This window comes from Haplochromis burtoni, unplaced genomic scaffold (genome assembly GCF_018398535.1).
Source record: "Haplochromis burtoni strain Fernald_Lab_line unplaced genomic scaffold, NCSU_Asbu1 Contig_281, whole genome shotgun sequence".
Classification (NCBI taxonomy): domain Eukaryota; kingdom Metazoa; phylum Chordata; class Actinopteri; order Cichliformes; family Cichlidae; genus Haplochromis; species Haplochromis burtoni.
This window is the reverse complement of record NW_024582642.1, coordinates 457,157-475,115: the sequence shown is the minus strand read 5'-3', so window position 1 is coordinate 475,115 and position 17,959 is coordinate 457,157. Positions and strand designations below refer to the sequence as shown.

The following is a 17,959-nucleotide window of genomic DNA, read 5'->3' as shown; positions in this document are numbered from 1 at the left end:
ATCATAAAACAAAGTTTTAGTATAGCTCTTGCCCTTCAGGAGGAATTACGCTCTGAGTGCTCTTGTGTATTCTTTGATACTTCTTTCACAGCAGTACTGTCCAGCACTACTTTCAAGAAAATACTGGCAGAGGAGTTAGTACTGTGAACTCAAGTTGATAGAACAAGAAAATGAAAGGATCCATCTTGATTCTTTAAACTATAAATAAGATGTTTAATGATGCCATTCCTCTACTGTTCTTGTACTTTACTTTAACCAATGGTTTGTAACTTGTTCTAAACCCTCTGCATTTACATTTATAAAGGCATCTCTTGACTTAAGACTTTAACAATGGCATCCCTACGTAGAAGTGTTCATTATTTCATTAGATGTCAAAGGGTTTTTCTGTCTTATGTTATCAGTGACTAAAGTGCAAATCTGAGCTGCTGCTGACTTGCACCCAGATGCCATCTTTATTAGGTATTTGTGATAGATTGGTTTTTGTTCATTATGTTTGCAGAGATGCTAGTATCTGAACAGGGACTAAATCCAGCAAACATTATGTTATTAACTAGCTGGTTGAAGTTTAAGGTTTAAGTTTCCTTACTATTTTTCAAACTGTCCTTACATGCAGACTGTCTTTTCACAAAGTGTCTAAAGATCAGATGTTGTCATTTCTGAATATGTAATCAAAATGAGTGTAAATGTAAAGTACTTAAATAGTAATATTTTACATTTTCATTTAATAAATGAACATTTTAGTGCTGCCTCAGCCACTGTGTGTGTGTGTGTGTGTGTGTGTGTGTGTGTGTGTGTGTGTGTGTGTGTGTGTGTGTGTGTTGGGAAGGGGTGGAGGTGCCATCATGGAGACAAGCAGCCTTGTATTCATCACACAGTGTGTTTTCCTATCCATTTCATCTCCATGAACTAATGAAATAACCGGATGATCAAGAACTCATCTCATCTGCTAATAGAAGAGCAATTTTAGCTTGAACTTCACCATCGCTGGCTTTGTACCATTTTCTCTGAGGAAAACACAATGTGATATGAAAATTGAGTGTCTGCTCACGCGTCCTCTGGAGACTGGCAGCACACAGCAACGATGAACTTGTCTTTCAATACCAGGACTGGCCTGGAAATGTTCTTTTCAAATTGTGATAGACCAGTAATTAGCAATGAGGCATGTCGACTCAGGCTCAGGTGTTTCTATTACATGTTTGAACGGACTTGGCTGTTTGAATATTTTATTAGGATCATATCCACTTCCTGCTTGCCTACTACTTGAGGTTGTAACATTATTTCATACAAGAAGATGCAATATGCCATACTCACCTTATTACCATTCTCAACTGGAAAGACTGAAAAGATTTTTGTATCTACTAAATCTTACTTTTTGGCAAGGGCTCTCCTCTCTTCAGGAGTATAATCGAGAGATCCAATGGCACCCTCTCCTTTTGTTGGCATGAATCCAATTATAGCTATGAGGGCAGTGCGAACTGGAAGAAAAAAAAGAGAGAGAGAGTGTGTAAACAATGAGGAGAAAATAGCAAGTGAATGAGAAACACAACGTAAGGTCGGGGGGCGGGTCCATTCCACTGCAGGACAACCTGCATGTGGCGAATAAAGCTGATTGACTATTGATATTCATTGTTAGCCTCACTTGGCCTTGACAACCTGTTAATTGTCCAGTTTATGTTTATTCTCTGAACTGTCTGTTCATTAAATACATCTTGCTTGTAAATGTAGATTTGGTAAAAAAATATCATTCATATCAGCAGCAATAACATCAGGTTGTGTCAGTCAGAGTTCACTATAATTATATTGAAACAGTGTGTGACTTTGGCAAAAACTATGTTGTTTTCTCTGGTCCTCTGCCCAGTCGGACCTGGAGTGATGCATTTCGTCCTCAAATTGCTGGCTATCTGAGTGGTGTCCAAAAAAATCACGTGGGCTTTTTAGATAATTGGGAAACTTTCTGGGGGAAAACCTGATCTTATTAGGAGAGACGACATCCATCCCACTTTGAATGGTGCAGCTCCCATTTCTAGACATCTGGTGAAATTTATTAAACCCCCCAAAATGTGACTGAGACTTGGGACCAGTCTTACACACCTCTCTGCAACTTCTCTCCTCCTGTAATCCCCCCAAAACCCCTTCTTCTTAGTGGCTATCTGCTCGCAGACCACCAAAAAAACCAAAAGAAAAATCATCAAAAACACCATTTTAAATTAAAATAAATAAATAAATAAAAAAAAAAATCACAAAGAAAGAACAATATAGTATCCACAACTGCATCAGAGTATAGCTGTTAAATATGGATTGTTAAACATTAGGTCTCTCTTTTCTATGTTCCTATTCGTAAACGGCGATGATCTATTGCTCTATCGATCAATAGAGAAATAGAGAGAAATTTCAATTAAGTGACTGAAACAGACACTAGGACGAAGACAAGAAGAAGCAGCAAATTTTAACAGCAGCCAGTCTATTGAAATAAGTCACTTTGGTGCAAACTGTCATACTTCAGTTCTGATGACCTGCTATCTCTAACTGTGTGTATAACCTATGACCAAAGTTTGTGAAAATAGCTGGGCTATAAACAATACACACAATACACTTCAGCTTACATTTTAAAAAATAAACAGTATTAAGTACAGACAGACCAGAAAACAGCTTGAGGAAAAACATTTGTCAAGATATTCATGAGTAACGATACCATATCTAAATAAATCAGCCTATGTAAAAAATACAAATTTCAATATTTCCCAAAGAGACATCAGAGGGAATGTTTAATTATCTGAAGCATGCTTTATTAAATATGCAGGCATAGCATATGAACTAAAGCAGCCACCAAGAGTAGTGAGCATAAACCTGGAACCCTACAGTTGGCCTGTCTGTGACAATCGGAAGCACTGTTCAATTATCAAGTCAGGCCTCCTGTGGTCATTGCAAACAGGATCAGACACAACTTAGAGCCAACGCTTTAAAAACCCAGCAGGGGAAGTCAAATCTCTGAGGCATAGCTGGCCATGTGACCTACAGTTTGTTGGTAAAAAGAAGTTAGGAGCAACCTTTGTCTTTGATTTAATTCTGTTATTGATTTGAAACTCTTCTTACGTACTTAAGAGAGGGAGGCAGTAGAGAGAAATGCTTTGAGGAAGATGCAGCATCTCCCACTGAGTTTCCACTGATTAAAGTTCCATGCTGAGAAGTAACATGAAAGCAGAACTCAGCAAACAGACCAAACACCAGTTACAAACTAATGAGGAGTTCTTGGTCGTAATAAATTATTCGTTTTTACTCTCGAGGTGTATAAAAATACTCTTATATCAAGACTCTCAGCACAAGTTCATCTAGCAACACCAGCACCCAAAGTGCAATACTGTTTAGGCCAGAAGCAGAGGACTGGAGTGAGCTTTGTCATTTATATTAGAAAACAAATGTTTCACATCCAAAGTTCATGCAGGACTGAAAAAGATCTCTTTGCATTTAACATACTGACTTTGGCAAGCAAGCAATCTAAGGACACTAAATGCAAGTCTATAAAAATTTTAATTTTAGTTTTCTTAGAGGAAAGCACCGAGTGCACAGATCTCAAACTCAGGGGGAGAGAGTTCCAGAGTCTGGGGGCCAAAAGTCTACTTTAGTTTTCAACTCTAAAATAACAGGCCGAGCTAGAGCAGGAACAGACAATGTAAATGTTGATGGAGAAATAGTAATTCTTCTATTATCATTCTATTATCAATTTTTCTATCAAGACAGAAAATTTTCACCTTTATTTGAAGAGATTGGGGCGGCAGGTGGAGCAGGAGTAACAATATTACTAATGGCATCAAATAACACCTGAGGATTACCTCTGCTCTTTGTAACCAGATGTGAGAAATAGGCAACCCTCGCATCTCTAACTGAACGGTTGAAAGAAAGATCCTTTATTAGAACATGTGCTCAGCTTATCGACAAGAACGCTTTAAGCAGCAAATGGTTTCATTTATGCGAAGGGAGAATTTGGAAACGAGCTAATTTCAGTAAGAGAGTAATTATTAAAAAGATTTGTTGTAAGATCATAAGGGGATAAGAACAACTTAAAAGAATCAGAGAATTTCTCAGCAGTAGAGGAATTTAAGGTGTGAGTGCTGACCACACGGCAAGCAGGAGACAGACAAGTTAAAAATAATACAGTGATGATCAGAAGTAAAAGTGTCCTCAGAACAAATAGAATCAATATTTAAACCCAAAGTAAAAACAAGGTCCAGTTTGTGTCCTTTGGTATGTGTGGGACTAGACACAAACTGAGTGAAATGAAAAGAATCCATGATGGCAGTAAAGCTTCTGGCAAAGAGGTCAGAGTTGTCGTCTACGTTAATGTTAAAATCTCCAACTATAAGGAGTCTGGGCAGCTTTATAGTGGAGGATAAGAAGTCACTGAATGCCTTTAAAAATGGACGATACACCACAGGACAATAAAAAAAAAAAAAAAAAGGTCTTATACCTGACTCTAATCAGCTGTAGTTCAAATGAAGAAAAATGTCTGACTTTTGCTGAATGACAGGGGAACTGGTGGTAAACGCGGAAACAGGAGAATGAGGTATCTTGACCCGTCAGTGAAGATCGGATAGATAAGAGCAGCAGTCAATATGCCACCGACACACACAAAAACTACACTGCACTACACCACATCAGGACAAACTGCAGCCGCCAGCAGCAAAACCAAACACATGTATCATCATAAGGGCCTCTGACAGTGGACTCGTCTCTGTGCTTGTCCTGCTAGACCTCAGTGCAGCATTAGATACTGTAGACCAGGGGTGTCAAACTCCAGGCCTCGAGGGCCGGTGTCCTGCAGGTTCCAGATCTCACCCTGGGTCAACACAATCAAATGATTAGTTCAATACCAGGTCTCTGGAGAACTTCAGGACATGTTGAGGAGGAAATTTAGCCATTTGAATCAGCTGTGTTAGATCAAGGACACATCTAAAACCTGCAGGACACCGGCACCTAGAGGCCTGGAGTCCGAGACCTGTGCTGTAGACCATAATATTCTCTTAGAATGATTAGAGCATGCTGTAGGTTTTACAGGTACTGCACTGTGGTGGTTTCTATCATATCTATCTAATAGACTCCAATTTGTTCATGTAACTCGGCCTTGATGACCTTGAGAAAATGCTGAAGCGCAACTGGGTTCTGCAGCAAGGCAATGATCCAAAACAGACCAGCTAGTCCATCTCTGAATGACTTACTGACACAGTGAAGACCTTGGAGTGGCCCATTCAAAGTTTTGACCTGAATCTGACTGAGGAGCAGTTGCATGACCTTAAAAAGAAGGTGTATTTTCGAAAACCCTCCAATGTGGCTGAACTATGACAATTCAGCAAAGATGAGTGGGCAGAGCTGTAAAAGAATCATTGCCAGTTACTGAAAACGCTTGATTGCAGATGTTGCTGCTAAAAGTGGCACAAACAGTTATTCGGTTTAGCGGGTAATCACTTTCTCACACAGGGCCATGTAGGTTTGGATTGTTAAGATAAGATAAGATAAGATAAGATAGAACTTTATTAATCCCTCGGGTGGGTTCCTCTGTTTCCTCCTTAATAATGAACACCTTCATTTAGAAACTGCATGGTGTGTTTACTCGTGTCATCTTTGTCTAACATTTAAAATTGGTTGATGATCTGAAACTTTGAAGTGTGACAAACATACAACAAAAATAGGAAATCAGGAATACTTCTGTACCAATTAACAGCATTAGTGCATCAGTGCTTACCTAGATGGTTTTGCATGCAAGACATCAGTGCTATTAATTAGTGATGATCATTTCAGTACTTTTCCTACACATCTCATTTCACAGCTCTACAAATTCTTTTGTGGAGCTTATTTCCAAATGCAACCTCTAAATACTTAGATTACCTCAGGGAATAAGATACGTATGGAGAACTGGGATCTTGTCTCCTATACTTACTACTCCAAGAGGGCTGCCAGGTCTCAGGATGGTGGCCAGAGATGCTCAGACAAATCTTCTTCCCAACTTCAAATCTCCCATTTGGCTAATGGAAGGGAATAAAAAGAAAGTGGTATTGGTACGTATGGGAAAACAGAGGCACAGCACATATTTCTCAAAACCTATGAACACAAACTGACATAAAAGTTTTGAGCAGTATTAACAAATAAAAAATGAGGCTCCTACTGTGCAAATGTCAGAGCTTTCAAACAAAAATCTAATTAAAAAAAATTTGGTTCAACAAAGAACCAATAAAATAGTAGCTGGTGTCAGTGAAAACATGTGAACACAGTTTTCTCACAACAAATTCTAACTTTTATCAGTCATTAAAACATGTACTGCACAGCTGCCTGAATATAGTGGGAAAAGGATGATTTGATCTTGTGAATTTTTAAATTTGGACAGTCTCATTTTTGTGGTTGTTTCATATAAACAAAAATCCACACATTACATAAAGATCTATAACTGACTGAAATAAATATTTGATCTGTTTTCAATAAGCGCCTTCCTTATGGTCATGCAGCCTAGTCCAGCCTTGATTTGGGTTTCCTGACCACAGGACTTCCTCCCAACGTGAGGATTCTGGTTGGTGGTCAAATACTTATTTCACTCAATGACATTCAAATCCATTTTCAACTTTTTTATTATTTTTTTTTATTTTTTTCACTGACATTCCATCTCTCAACATTAAAATGAAATTACCATTAAAATATGAAACTATTCTTTTTTGTATGAGAGGAATTCAGCATGGGATAAAATTAAATTTCCCCCACTGTGTGTGCGAGTTAATCAATTCCCCCTGTTTTATAAGTAAAATTAGAGCTGGATTTCAAAATAAGAGAAAAAAATGAAATGTTAAAAGTTATGCATTCAATGTTTTAATTAAAGTGAAAAACACAATAAAGGGAGAAGCTTGAATGTCCCTCGTTCTCTTTTACATCTTGACTCTACTAATGTTTCAGCTACACAACAGGTCTAGAGATGTGCGTGACTAGTTGACAAGCTGATTAATGGTCGCTGTTGTCACTAGTCGGTACCAGACTTTCTGCTAAGGTTGGGCGATATGTAAAAATTTTCCAACTGACATTCGCCGGTCCAATAACCGACAAAAGGCAATATACTCACGCAGGCGCAGACTTTTTTCTGTTGACTACTTCTCCCTAGCTTCAGTCAACATTATCAGCAAACTTACTCACGGGCAAATAAATAAATTGGTCTTGTAAAATTGATCGGTGAAAGGCTCAGTCTATCATCGATGGGCAATATATTCGTCCAGTCACCCAACCTTACTTACTAGCAATTGAATCTAATTGTTAAAAATTTCTAGATCTTACGACATCTATCGGCCGGCCCGGGAAAGGCTTGAAGTTTCCTCGGATAAGCTGGAGGTGGCAGCAAGAGGGAGGTTTGGGCTTCCCTGTTGCAGCAGGTTTGTTTTAACTGTTTAAAGTATAATGTTGTATAATGCTGAATATAATGTACGTGTAATGTTGATAACGCACAAAACGAAAAGTTAAGCGGCATGATTCATTATTGAGGAATGGGGTAAATTGTTTACAATGCCTTTGTTATTAGTTTTTGAAATTCCCATGAAACGATTTTAAAATTTAACTTCATAGTTTTAGACTAGTCAGTCAGTCTCATTTTTTCCTGGCCAGGAACATCCTTAATCTTAACACCTGAACTGTTCTGGAAGCTCACTTTCTTCCCCTATTACGTTCAACTCCCTGACTGTTTCAAAAGAAAATTGAGCTCTAGCTTGTTCCTCCAGGTGTGTAAGCCTGGGCTTGAATGGAATCAGGCTCACTGGTAAGCCTAGAACGATATTTATTTTTGATAATGTTCATTTTAGAGAATGTGCCTTGCAGTTATGTGTGAAGCCAAACATGGTCAGTGTATAAGGTTGGGAAAGTTGTCTGTTCTTAAAAATTGCTTTTTCAGCTTTTTGATTATCTGCTGCATCAGGAGAATAATCAAATGCAGCTAAGATGTGATCTTCATCTGCATCTTACTGTGAGTAGGATGATGCTGGGAGGTTTCATGGGGTATTCTGGGGGAAGTATGATCCTGCCGTGGTAAACCCCACCATCAAAATCAGAGTCTGGAGGACCACGAACAGAAAAGTGCCACTCAAAGAGATTGTCCTGCAGAAAGAAGGAAATATCATTTTAAGTAGAGCAGGGCAATATGACCAAAAATATTTATCACGATATATATTTGAAAATTTGCGATAACGACATAGCTGACGATATAATTGACACTAGACAAAACACTTTACAACTCCACAACTTTATGGGTGCAGAAAAAAAAAATCAATGTATTTTCACTTAAACAAGCAGCTGTTTTTTTAAGTGCATTAAAGTTATATAAAAAATTAACAGTGGAAATGGAAATTCCTTGCTGACAGTTTAACCAAAAGGCCGACATATCCTCAGCATAACCATGTATAATACCCACAAAACTTAAAAAGAGGTTATACACACAATACGGTAACATTATGTTGAAGCGCAGTACGTATCACTCCGCCAGGCTCCTGCCTACGACAGCCGTAATGCTCCGACAACCCATCAAGCGGTGCGGGTTCGTAGCTTAGCAAAGTCGTACTAAAACGTTTGACAGATTTTCGAGCGCCGTGTACATAAAATCGTTTCGAGGTCAGTAAACACAACCAGAATTCATACATAAGGCACACAGCATTATAAAGGACACTGTCGATTTTCAGAAAAATCAAAGGATTGATTTAAAGTGCGCCGTATTTTCCAAAAAACACAGCAACAACGACGGCCCGCTAGCATGCTCTACCAAAAATAGTGCTTTGTTGTGTATCTGACGGTCGAAAGCTAAACCAGTTCCACACCACTGAAGTTGCAGCATTTTTACAAACCAATTCTGGTTCATCTGTTTCATTCAACGATCCGCTTTCGCCCTTCTCATTCTCCGTCGCCGCCATGCTTTTTCCGCCATGTGCGTATGAAAACAAAGGCACTGCGCATGCACGTTTTACCCATATTCTATCACGATATTTCATTTTCTTATCGTTGCCCAACATTATACCGGTATTACCGTGAACGGTGTGATATGGCCCAGCCCTAATTTTAAGAACATATTTCTGTCTGAGAAGACAACAGAAGGTAGGACTGGGTGAAATATCAAGTTTTAAAAAAAAAAAATCCATATACTTTGATACGACATATATGATGTGACACTATCGTTTATATCGATATAGTCTACGTTCGCTATAATTATACTTGTGGAGCCAGTCTCTCTCATCCAGGCTTGTCTCTACACGTCACTCTGCCTCGCCTCTATTTCTCACTGAACACAACTCGCCCATCGCTTCACCTGCAGGCAGCGACCAGATGGACACAGTAGCTATCGCAGAGTAGCTGGTTGGTAAAAAGAAAAACAACGGCTCAAATATTTGGAGATGGTTTGGATTCAAAGTGTCAGATGAGCAGCAGAATAGTGTATTCTGTAGAGAATGACGAAAAAGCGTCCCGACAAAAGGTTCGAGCTCTACCAATCATTTTCACCATTTACAACAGTGCCACAGTGCTCGAACCTGCGTGCTGTATCCCAGACCGCGACGTCTTCCCAGCCTCCTGCCCCGAAACAAACCATCTTAAAGCCACAGTAGCCTATTATATCACTAAAGACATGATCCCTATCGCAACTGTGGAACAAGAGGGCTTTATACAGCTGATTATCTGATATTATCAGCTGATTTGAAATAAGAAAAAAATATGCTAAGAAATAAAAAGTGACTTGCAGAGCTAAACATCTCTATTGACCACTAGACAAATATTTTCAGAAGTCATAGCCAGCGTATATCTATCACTTATGAAAGTGAAACTAAGTATTAAATCCAATGAACTTACTGGAGTGTGTTTGTGTTTGTATTAGCTTGAGGATTGTGACACTAAATGAGGACCCCAGCTGAGACAAGACAGGGATATATAGTGAGATTTAAAAGGCCTAAAAGTATGGGTTATCTTATATAAAAGATTTTCAGAAAACTTGACTTCTGACCTTGAGGTCACAAAATTCAAAGAGAATTCGGAGAACTTTAATAACCATATTCTATCAGTTTGAAAATCCCAGGTCACGTCTTTGATTTCACACCAATTTTGACCTGCAGTCAAGCTCACTACAAACTGCAACTGATATCTATAGGTGAAAATTTTACACACTGTAACTTGAAGGCTATCAAAACTAGTAGTACCTAGTAGTGTAAAAGTAGCGTAAAAGTAGCTGCATTGCCTGCTTATATTTTCATTGTCATGCATTGTTAGACTATAGAGTAAAGTAATAGCATAAAAATGCCAAACTTACTTCTAGTGGTTGGGCATGATAGTGCTCTGTGGGATCTCTCAGTTCAGCAGCCTCCTTCATCAGCCTCTTCACCGCTTTCCATCAAAAGAAATAAAGAAAAAGGAAAAAAAAGGTTACCACCTGCACGGAAAGCTACAGTACATCTGTAAAGCATTTACACCACTTCACTTGTACCATGTTTTGTCATGTTACACCCTTATTCCTAAACCGATTCAATTCATTTTTCACCTCAAAACTCTACACACAATGACCTAATCTTTCTTTCTTGCAAATTTATCAGCCGTCTGGAGTCAAATGTATAAATGACTACATCTGATTTTACTTTTATATTTCACCTTTAAAAACTGTTTACTTTGACTTGCGGAGAATATGAAAAATAACAAGCTAGTTTTCATAGACTTAGAAAGTCCATCATTAATGGGGGACAATGTCTATGAATCAGTATTTAAGGTTTGAGTCTCGTGAAATTGTGTGTCATCAGGACACCACAACACAGAGCAAACGCCTTTTTCACAGACACACAGCCGTGGCAGCAGAAGAATATCACATCAATAAGGCCCTGAGTAAATGTGCTTAAGCCAGCTAAACATTTGCCAAAGAAGAGTTGAAGCAGTTAGAGCCACAAAGGGCGAACTGACATTGTATTAAATCCTGGATTACTACTGGGATGCAGCTCAAGTTCATGTTTGAAGGCAGATATATATATATATATATACTCCAAGCAGATTTGCCATGCACAATGGAGCAGCCAGGGATTGAACCACCAACCTTCCGTTTAGTAAATAACCTGCTCTACCTCCAGAACTACAACTACCCCCATAGTAGGAAGAGATGACAAGAAAAGCCTTTCCCACACAACTGTCTCTGCAGAAGTCCAGTAACAGGCCCAAGGTGATAATCCTTATATGCCAAATCATCTTATGCAACACAAATGTTGACTATTTGCCACTAGGAATGACTCACACCAGGTCCAAAGGGATAAAAAGAGACACTGTTACATAATAACAAGCTAACACCAAAGACGTGAAAGGCATAGACAAGAGAATGAAAAGAAAAAGCATCTCCAGACTGTGCGCACGTCTACCGCTGTCACTACTATTATAGCATTTAGCTAAAAAAGGAGACCTAAAGCGCTACAGGTATAAAGACCTGCTCTCAAAAACCGTCAAAGGTTTAACGCTCTAATTGTTTAAAAGATTTAGAGCATGTTTAGTACCATCTTATGACGGTACAGAAATGTAAGCAAACAAGACTGATGTGGAGATTTTTGTTTCTATGTACACGCTGATGGATGCCAGGATTCCTGATCATTCTATAGTGAGAAACCCGGTTATGTTTGCGGTGTGATGGAGCAACCACATATTTTAAACTGTTTGGGTGTGCTTGGGACAAAGACGACACCATTTTATTGCATAAAATACAGCCGATTGCATCTCGTGGACTGCTTTGCAAGTTGACTGCATCGCTCTGTATACCCGGCCGATGAGGAGACGAGGGAGGAAAAAGTAAATATATAAACAGTGCGTTTGACTCCAGCTTGTCAGTCCAGTGAGTCACCAGTTCACCAGCTAAAAATAACACTTCATTAGAGCTTATACTAACAAAACTTTGTGGTTGTATTTAATTTAACGAGTCGTTAGTCGCAGTAAACCCATCAGCAGATAACCTGGAGAAGATGGGCTACGTAAAAAGTGAAGGGGGGCGTGTTCACGGTCACGTCCAGCAGGTGATACAGCTATTCCACCCTGAGTCACTACTGCACAGACTCTGACTCCAAACGTGCAATACGGCAGCTCCCACAAGTGGGAAATTTTGACTTCATTTTTGTACTATGGAAGGAAGTGCAGCCAGGTCATGCATCTTTTCTACAGTCATTTGTTGTGAAGGGAGAAGAAACAATGCTGTCCCATAATTCATTGCAATGGATCATCCTACCATTCATGAAAACCCATCAACATAATAACCAAAGTTTCACAGAAATGGTCATTTACAAGTGCATTTAGCACTTCATGCCACAACCTGCTGATGTATTAAAACATTACAAATACACTTACTCAGCATTGTGGAGATTTAAAGAGGGTTTCTTTTTCAAAATAACCATCAATTGCCTGTGTCTATTACCTATTACCTATGTGTCTATTAGGAAACCTGGGTGAGTTTCCTGAACATACTCACATCTTGAGAGGATGCTATTTAGTCCATTTGATCAAATCGGTGGCAGAACAAATTCTCATTAAAGCAACAAGTTCGCTTATGAAGTGCTCTGTAGTTATCTCAGTGTTCATCACTCCTCGTTTTAAATCTCATTTTTAACCCAGATCATTACATTACATTATGTTGAGGACGCAGCTGCCCACTAAACTGTGTCTAACACCAGTTAATGTGGGCATGTTTCCTACATCAGCAGCAGACGTTAGACAGCTGACAGGTGAACAGGATGCATGCATGACTGAGGGTCCTTCAAGCTGATCGGTGGTGTCATAAGGAAAATGTCAGCTTGTTATTTATGTTACAGAAAGACAGAGGAAAAAGAATAGCGGCAGACTTTCTTTCTTTTTTCTTTTTTTTTTAAATTGAGATAATTTAATTGTTGCCTGAAGCTAATGTTGAGACACATAGGCATTTGTACGAGCTGGAGATGTTGCCCTTTCTTGTGAAACCGCAAGACACACTGGCAAAGTGAGAAGACCATTTGATCTGCGGAACATAGAGAGTTAACGTAAAAACCAGTTAACCTGGAACACTGGAGTCCAATTCCTTGTTTGTGGGCACAAATAAAGATGTTTCTGATTTCAGTTCATTTCTGTCCCAGTGAAAACTGAGAAACTATAAGGCTCACCTCTAAACACTCATTATCAGGGATCAGTGAAAAGGTTTTGGACAGCTGGCCAAGTTTTGACCCTGCCAGAACAGCTTTGAGCCATGCACGCAAAATGCAACTATCATAATCACAACAGACATAAGACATGATTTATATTCAGCGTTAAAGACTTTGCAGTATATTGCACAAAGTGCACAATATTTTTCATTCCCATTTCCGTGACTCATTTAAATCTTCTTACGAAAGTGAAAGTCATAAAAATACATATACTGTTTTAAAACGTTTTTTTAAATAAACATTACGTATTATTGCTGTGGGTTGCACACCACCAGCATGCTCGCTATGTTTCTTAAAGTCAACCTTCAAAATCAGCCGATTAAATCGTCCCCATGATCACTAATATTACACAAGCAGCTAACGACAACGCTGAACACGCAGACGTGTCCTTAATTACGTGTGTAACGTCAAAGAACTCCGCAACACGAAAAGTGCAGGGACAGAGCCAGCCGGTACAGTTTCAACAGACAGATGGTTTGCACTGAATACCGAAGAGTTTAAAAAAATAAATAAAGCATCCCACACAACAGAAAGAACTCAGAAAAAAATACCAAATAAAGGTGCCAGTGTAAACATTTAGATTGGGACGGAGGCTAATAACAGTTAAGCTAATTAAGAAACATTAAAGTGTTAGATTTTAGCTGTAGGATTTATCCTAGGGTTCTGAAAGCTGTAGAAGTTGTTTTGGGATCAGGCTTACCTGGACTCTTAAGGTTATATTTGCTCTCCATCCTTAAAGAAACTGGGCACTGTCTTGAAGTTGTATTGTTTTCGTTTTCAAATACCTAGCTTTCAAATATTAGCGTTAGCTTCGCTTAGCAGCCCGGGTAGCTTGCTTCGTTCTTAAATCTGAGCGATACAGCTCAAACCGAAGGTCCCGCTCTCGCACCGGTGCTCCAGTCTGCAAGTGAGACGGAACGTGTTTCAGTAATGATGGGATATTTTTCAACTTCTCTGCTGTTTAGGTTTTGAAACGGTTTCTCTAACCTTATCGACGTGACGTCATTTACGGAACGTAAACAGGAAGTGAAATCTGAGGCTACGCAAGGAGTGCGCACATCACTGTTAGAAACGGTAATGGCCTTAGTCTGGAAGTAAATCATTACCAAAGAATTAGAATTTTATTAGCAACAGGAAAGTGAAAGATTTAGATATAATACTGGTGATGGCCAAATGAAGCGTTCCGAAGTACTGAAGCGTCTCGAAGCTTTTCAAAACTGTCCTCTTTAGCGAGATCTGGTGGCTAGAAATATGAAGAACAGCTTAAATCAAGAACAAATAATGACCTGCTTCATTATGATTGGCCGCTCTGCAGAGCTTCTGTTTCATGTGACAGTACTGTGTGACATCGGGCTGATATGGTGCTTTGAATATGCGTTTTTTGGGTGAAAAAAAAAATGTTGTGTCTATTTTATTAGATAAATAAACTTTCCTTGTTTAAACATGTGCCATGGTGTTTTCTCCTTTTGCTTGTGACTTCTTGTTTTTTACTAATAAAAAAAAATACACTATATATATAATAATGTACAGCACAATCTTACAATAGGTTGGGAGTATGCTTGTGCTGCGAGGTCCTTGCCTCCACGTGATTATGTAATTAACAAGCGGACAGGTACGTTTATAGATAATATACTATAACTTCTATAAGACATTTCAGATGGCAGTTTCAGTAGAATAGTGTTTCGCTGTTTATAAATTCAGAATAATTCAGTACGTGATTTGCAGAACCTACCATAATATGAAGTCTTCACTGTGTCAAGATTATATTCCTTTTGTGCATTTTAAACATTTTTTAAAGTTAAGTTGTTACGCCCCCCCCGAAGGGGTCTAGGCGTGCGAGTGAGGGGACCAGTAACAAATGGGTCCGGAAACAGAATGAAAAGGAAAACAGACAGGTGTTTTTAGTAAATAAAATAGTCTTTATTATAGATAATCTTAACATAAAGAGCCGGCAACGTCGTTTTACCAATAACACTTGGAAAAAGGTTGCAAAAACACGGAACACAACAACCAAACCAAAAAAAACAAACCAAAAAAGACAAAAAACAAAACTCCACACCACGAGGAGGCACTTCCAAGGGCCCACAAGCTCCCCCTGTCACTAGCAGCAGCTAGTTTTACTGCTGCCGAGGCCCACAAGCCCACACTACTCACGTGAAGCAGTTACACTGCACACCGCTTCCACACTATAGGATCTCTCCCAACACCTTCGACACCCAATGTGGGAACACCAGAGAAAAACCACCCTGCTCACAGCTCACCCCCAGCTTAAATGGCCTCAGAGGTGATTGCTGACTGGATTCATGTGGCCAACGAGGCTAATCAAGAGCAGCTGTGTCCTGGGGAGAGAGGAGAGTGAGAGAGAGACAGAGGGGTGTAGCAAGAGAGGAAGAGGCGGAGAGAAAAACCACACCCACACAAGGGCAGTTTCAGGAGGCCCAGCTAGGGCCATAACACCCCCTCCCATAAATACAAACCAGTGGTTTGTCACAGAACGTCCTACCCAACCTTTAAACATATACCTACCATGCACCATAATAACAGTTAGGCATACCCTGCCAAATCTGCCAAGACCTTTTTGATGGGTTGAAAACACTGCACGGGGTTGGCTCAAGTCCCTCAACATAGTGTCTCAAGTGACAGCCAGATGTTTTTTGAGCCATCACATATGGAGAACCCGTAAGGCAGCTAGAAGAACTTACAGCAACACTTCTGACGCTTTTTCGCTAGGTCATGGCGAAAGGCATGCTGGTTAGCCAGAGGTGCAGGTTGGAATGGTTGTGTCACACAATCTGTCACACTGTAGGTCATCTGGAAGATGGTCAACAGGTGGCAGCTCAGAATTACTCGACCTCTGACATTCACCAAATGACACCACTGAGCAATTATGCTCCAATTGTTGCCTAGGACTGGCAACTTTGTCTGTTTGCGAACCACAGTTCACTCTTTTGAAAGCAGATCGATTTTGCCTTGAGTTGGCTTTCGAACAGTGAGCAATCAGGTGGCCAGGTTTGTGGCAGAAGAAACAGAGCTTTGTTTTGGATCTTGAAACCACACCTGTATCAGCTTTGCTAGCTGGCACACTCCTAGCCCTCGAGACCAACTGTTTCTGTTTGTAGGCCTCACAATTTGCTATCAAATGGCCAGACTTTAAACAGAAAACGCTTCCGTTTTGCTTTGGGATGGGACACAAGTACCTCACTCTTTGGGTACTGTGCAGCTGGCACATCACTAACCTTCACTGAGGCGTCGCGTCGATCATTCTTAATGACACTGGTTTTATGGATGAGGGCAAACTCATCAGCCAGTGTTGCAGCCTGCTGTAATGAGGACACCTTATGTTCACTGAGGTATACTGCGATGCGCTTGGAGACGCAGTTCTTAAATTCCTCCATCAGCATTAATTCACGAACCGACACCACCGATCAAAAAGCACACTTTTCTTCCTTGCATAATCTCGGTAGGATTGACCCTGTCCCATTTTTAATCCCCAGAAACGCTGCCTATAGGCTTCTGGGACCAGCTTATAAGCTAGAAGGATGGCACTTTTCAGCTTGTCATAAGTCAGACTGTCCTCACCTGACAATGAGGAACAAACTTCCTGAGCTTTACCTACCAGCTTACATTGTAGCAAAATGGCCCACGACTCCCGTGGCCAGTGTAAGGCTGTGGCTATTCGTTCAAACCACCCGAAGTAGCTGTCAACCTCAGTGTCGCGGAACACCGGAACCAGACGACTGTTTTTCCCTACATCAAATGGGTGTCTGCCTGACCGAATGGAGGCAGTCGGAGAAGGGAAGCCTGCTGGAGTTCCAACTGTCGCAACTTAACAGCTGTCTCCGCCTCCACCTTTTTCAATTCAACCTCCCTGGCTCTGGCAAGCTCTGTGTCTAAACGCTTAAGCTCCAACTCCTTCTTTAGCTGGAACTCCCTCTCACGATCCTCCTTTTCCAACTGGAGACGAGCCAGGTGGACACCTAGCCTAGCATCCTGCTTGAACCTACTGATGACTATGGAGAGTGGTTCAAGTGAGGCAGTGTCATTGGCTTGTCCTCAGGGAGCCACTGAGCAACAGGCGTAGACACTGATGGAGCTACAGCTTGATCTGGCACCTGGGAACAGGCTGAGACGCTACACCATGCTCAGGTAGAACTGGCAGCCACTATCCCTTTCTCCACCAAGCCAGACACAAGAGCAGCTTTCAGCTCAGCCTTACGCAGAGCTGTGGAGACAGAAATGCCATAAAATGATGCCACCTCATGCAAATCCCTCTTCCTACAGGCGTCCAGCTGGACAAGCGAAGGGTTTTCCTTAAACACGGCAATATCAAAGGTAGCCATTAAAACTAAAACTACCTGAGGCTAACAGTAACAACAAAGCAGCACCACCTCCAATACACAAATGAAAAATAGGTGGGAAATGTGTGGCCACAGGTTAACCAAAAAATAAAAATACCACCGACTCTCTCCCCAGACCTACCTTCTAAAATCTTAGCCTGCTTAGCTTCTGAAGTGTACCAGGCTCGAGGCAACTTTAAAGGCTAAGCATCAAGTGCACAAAGCACTGACAAGCCTACCTCCGACAGGGAACTAATCCCCACCCGGGATTATTCCGAAAATAAAACAGACAAAACAAAAAATGAGTGCCTGAAGGAGGAGTTTATGCTCAGCTAGACACTCCCCTCTGCTAACCGGAGAGAGAGCGCAGCAGACACAATACAACTAAACAAGCCACCGGCGAACAACACACTAAAACTCAATTGTTGTTCCTTCCATTCA

At 40.4% G+C, this 17,959-nt stretch overlaps 1 protein-coding gene across 2 annotated transcripts in view; it reads right to left on the bottom strand.

The window, feature by feature from the left end:
- The window catches only part of ube2j1 (ubiquitin-conjugating enzyme E2, J1), a 31,158-nt gene extending 16,872 nt beyond the window's left edge, over nt 1-14,286 (bottom strand). Inside the window, exons 1-6 of one of the 2 annotated variants that reach the window (XM_042227786.1) lie at nt 14,169-14,286; nt 13,882-14,082; nt 10,304-10,377; nt 7,984-8,115; nt 5,933-6,017; nt 1,370-1,475 (exon numbers count right to left, since the gene is read on the bottom strand). In XM_042227786.1, coding sequence (XP_042083720.1) covers nt 1,370-1,475; nt 5,933-6,017; nt 7,984-8,115; nt 10,304-10,377; nt 13,882-13,912 — 428 coding nt within the window. In that variant the 5' untranslated portion in view covers nt 13,913-14,082; nt 14,169-14,286. Of the gene's footprint in view, nt 1-1,369; nt 1,476-5,932; nt 6,018-7,983; nt 8,116-10,303; nt 10,378-13,881 lie in introns of both variants that reach the window. The other variant, XM_005940601.3, reaches the window with a different exon arrangement.
- Nucleotides 14,287-17,959: the final 3,673 nt, after the last annotated feature.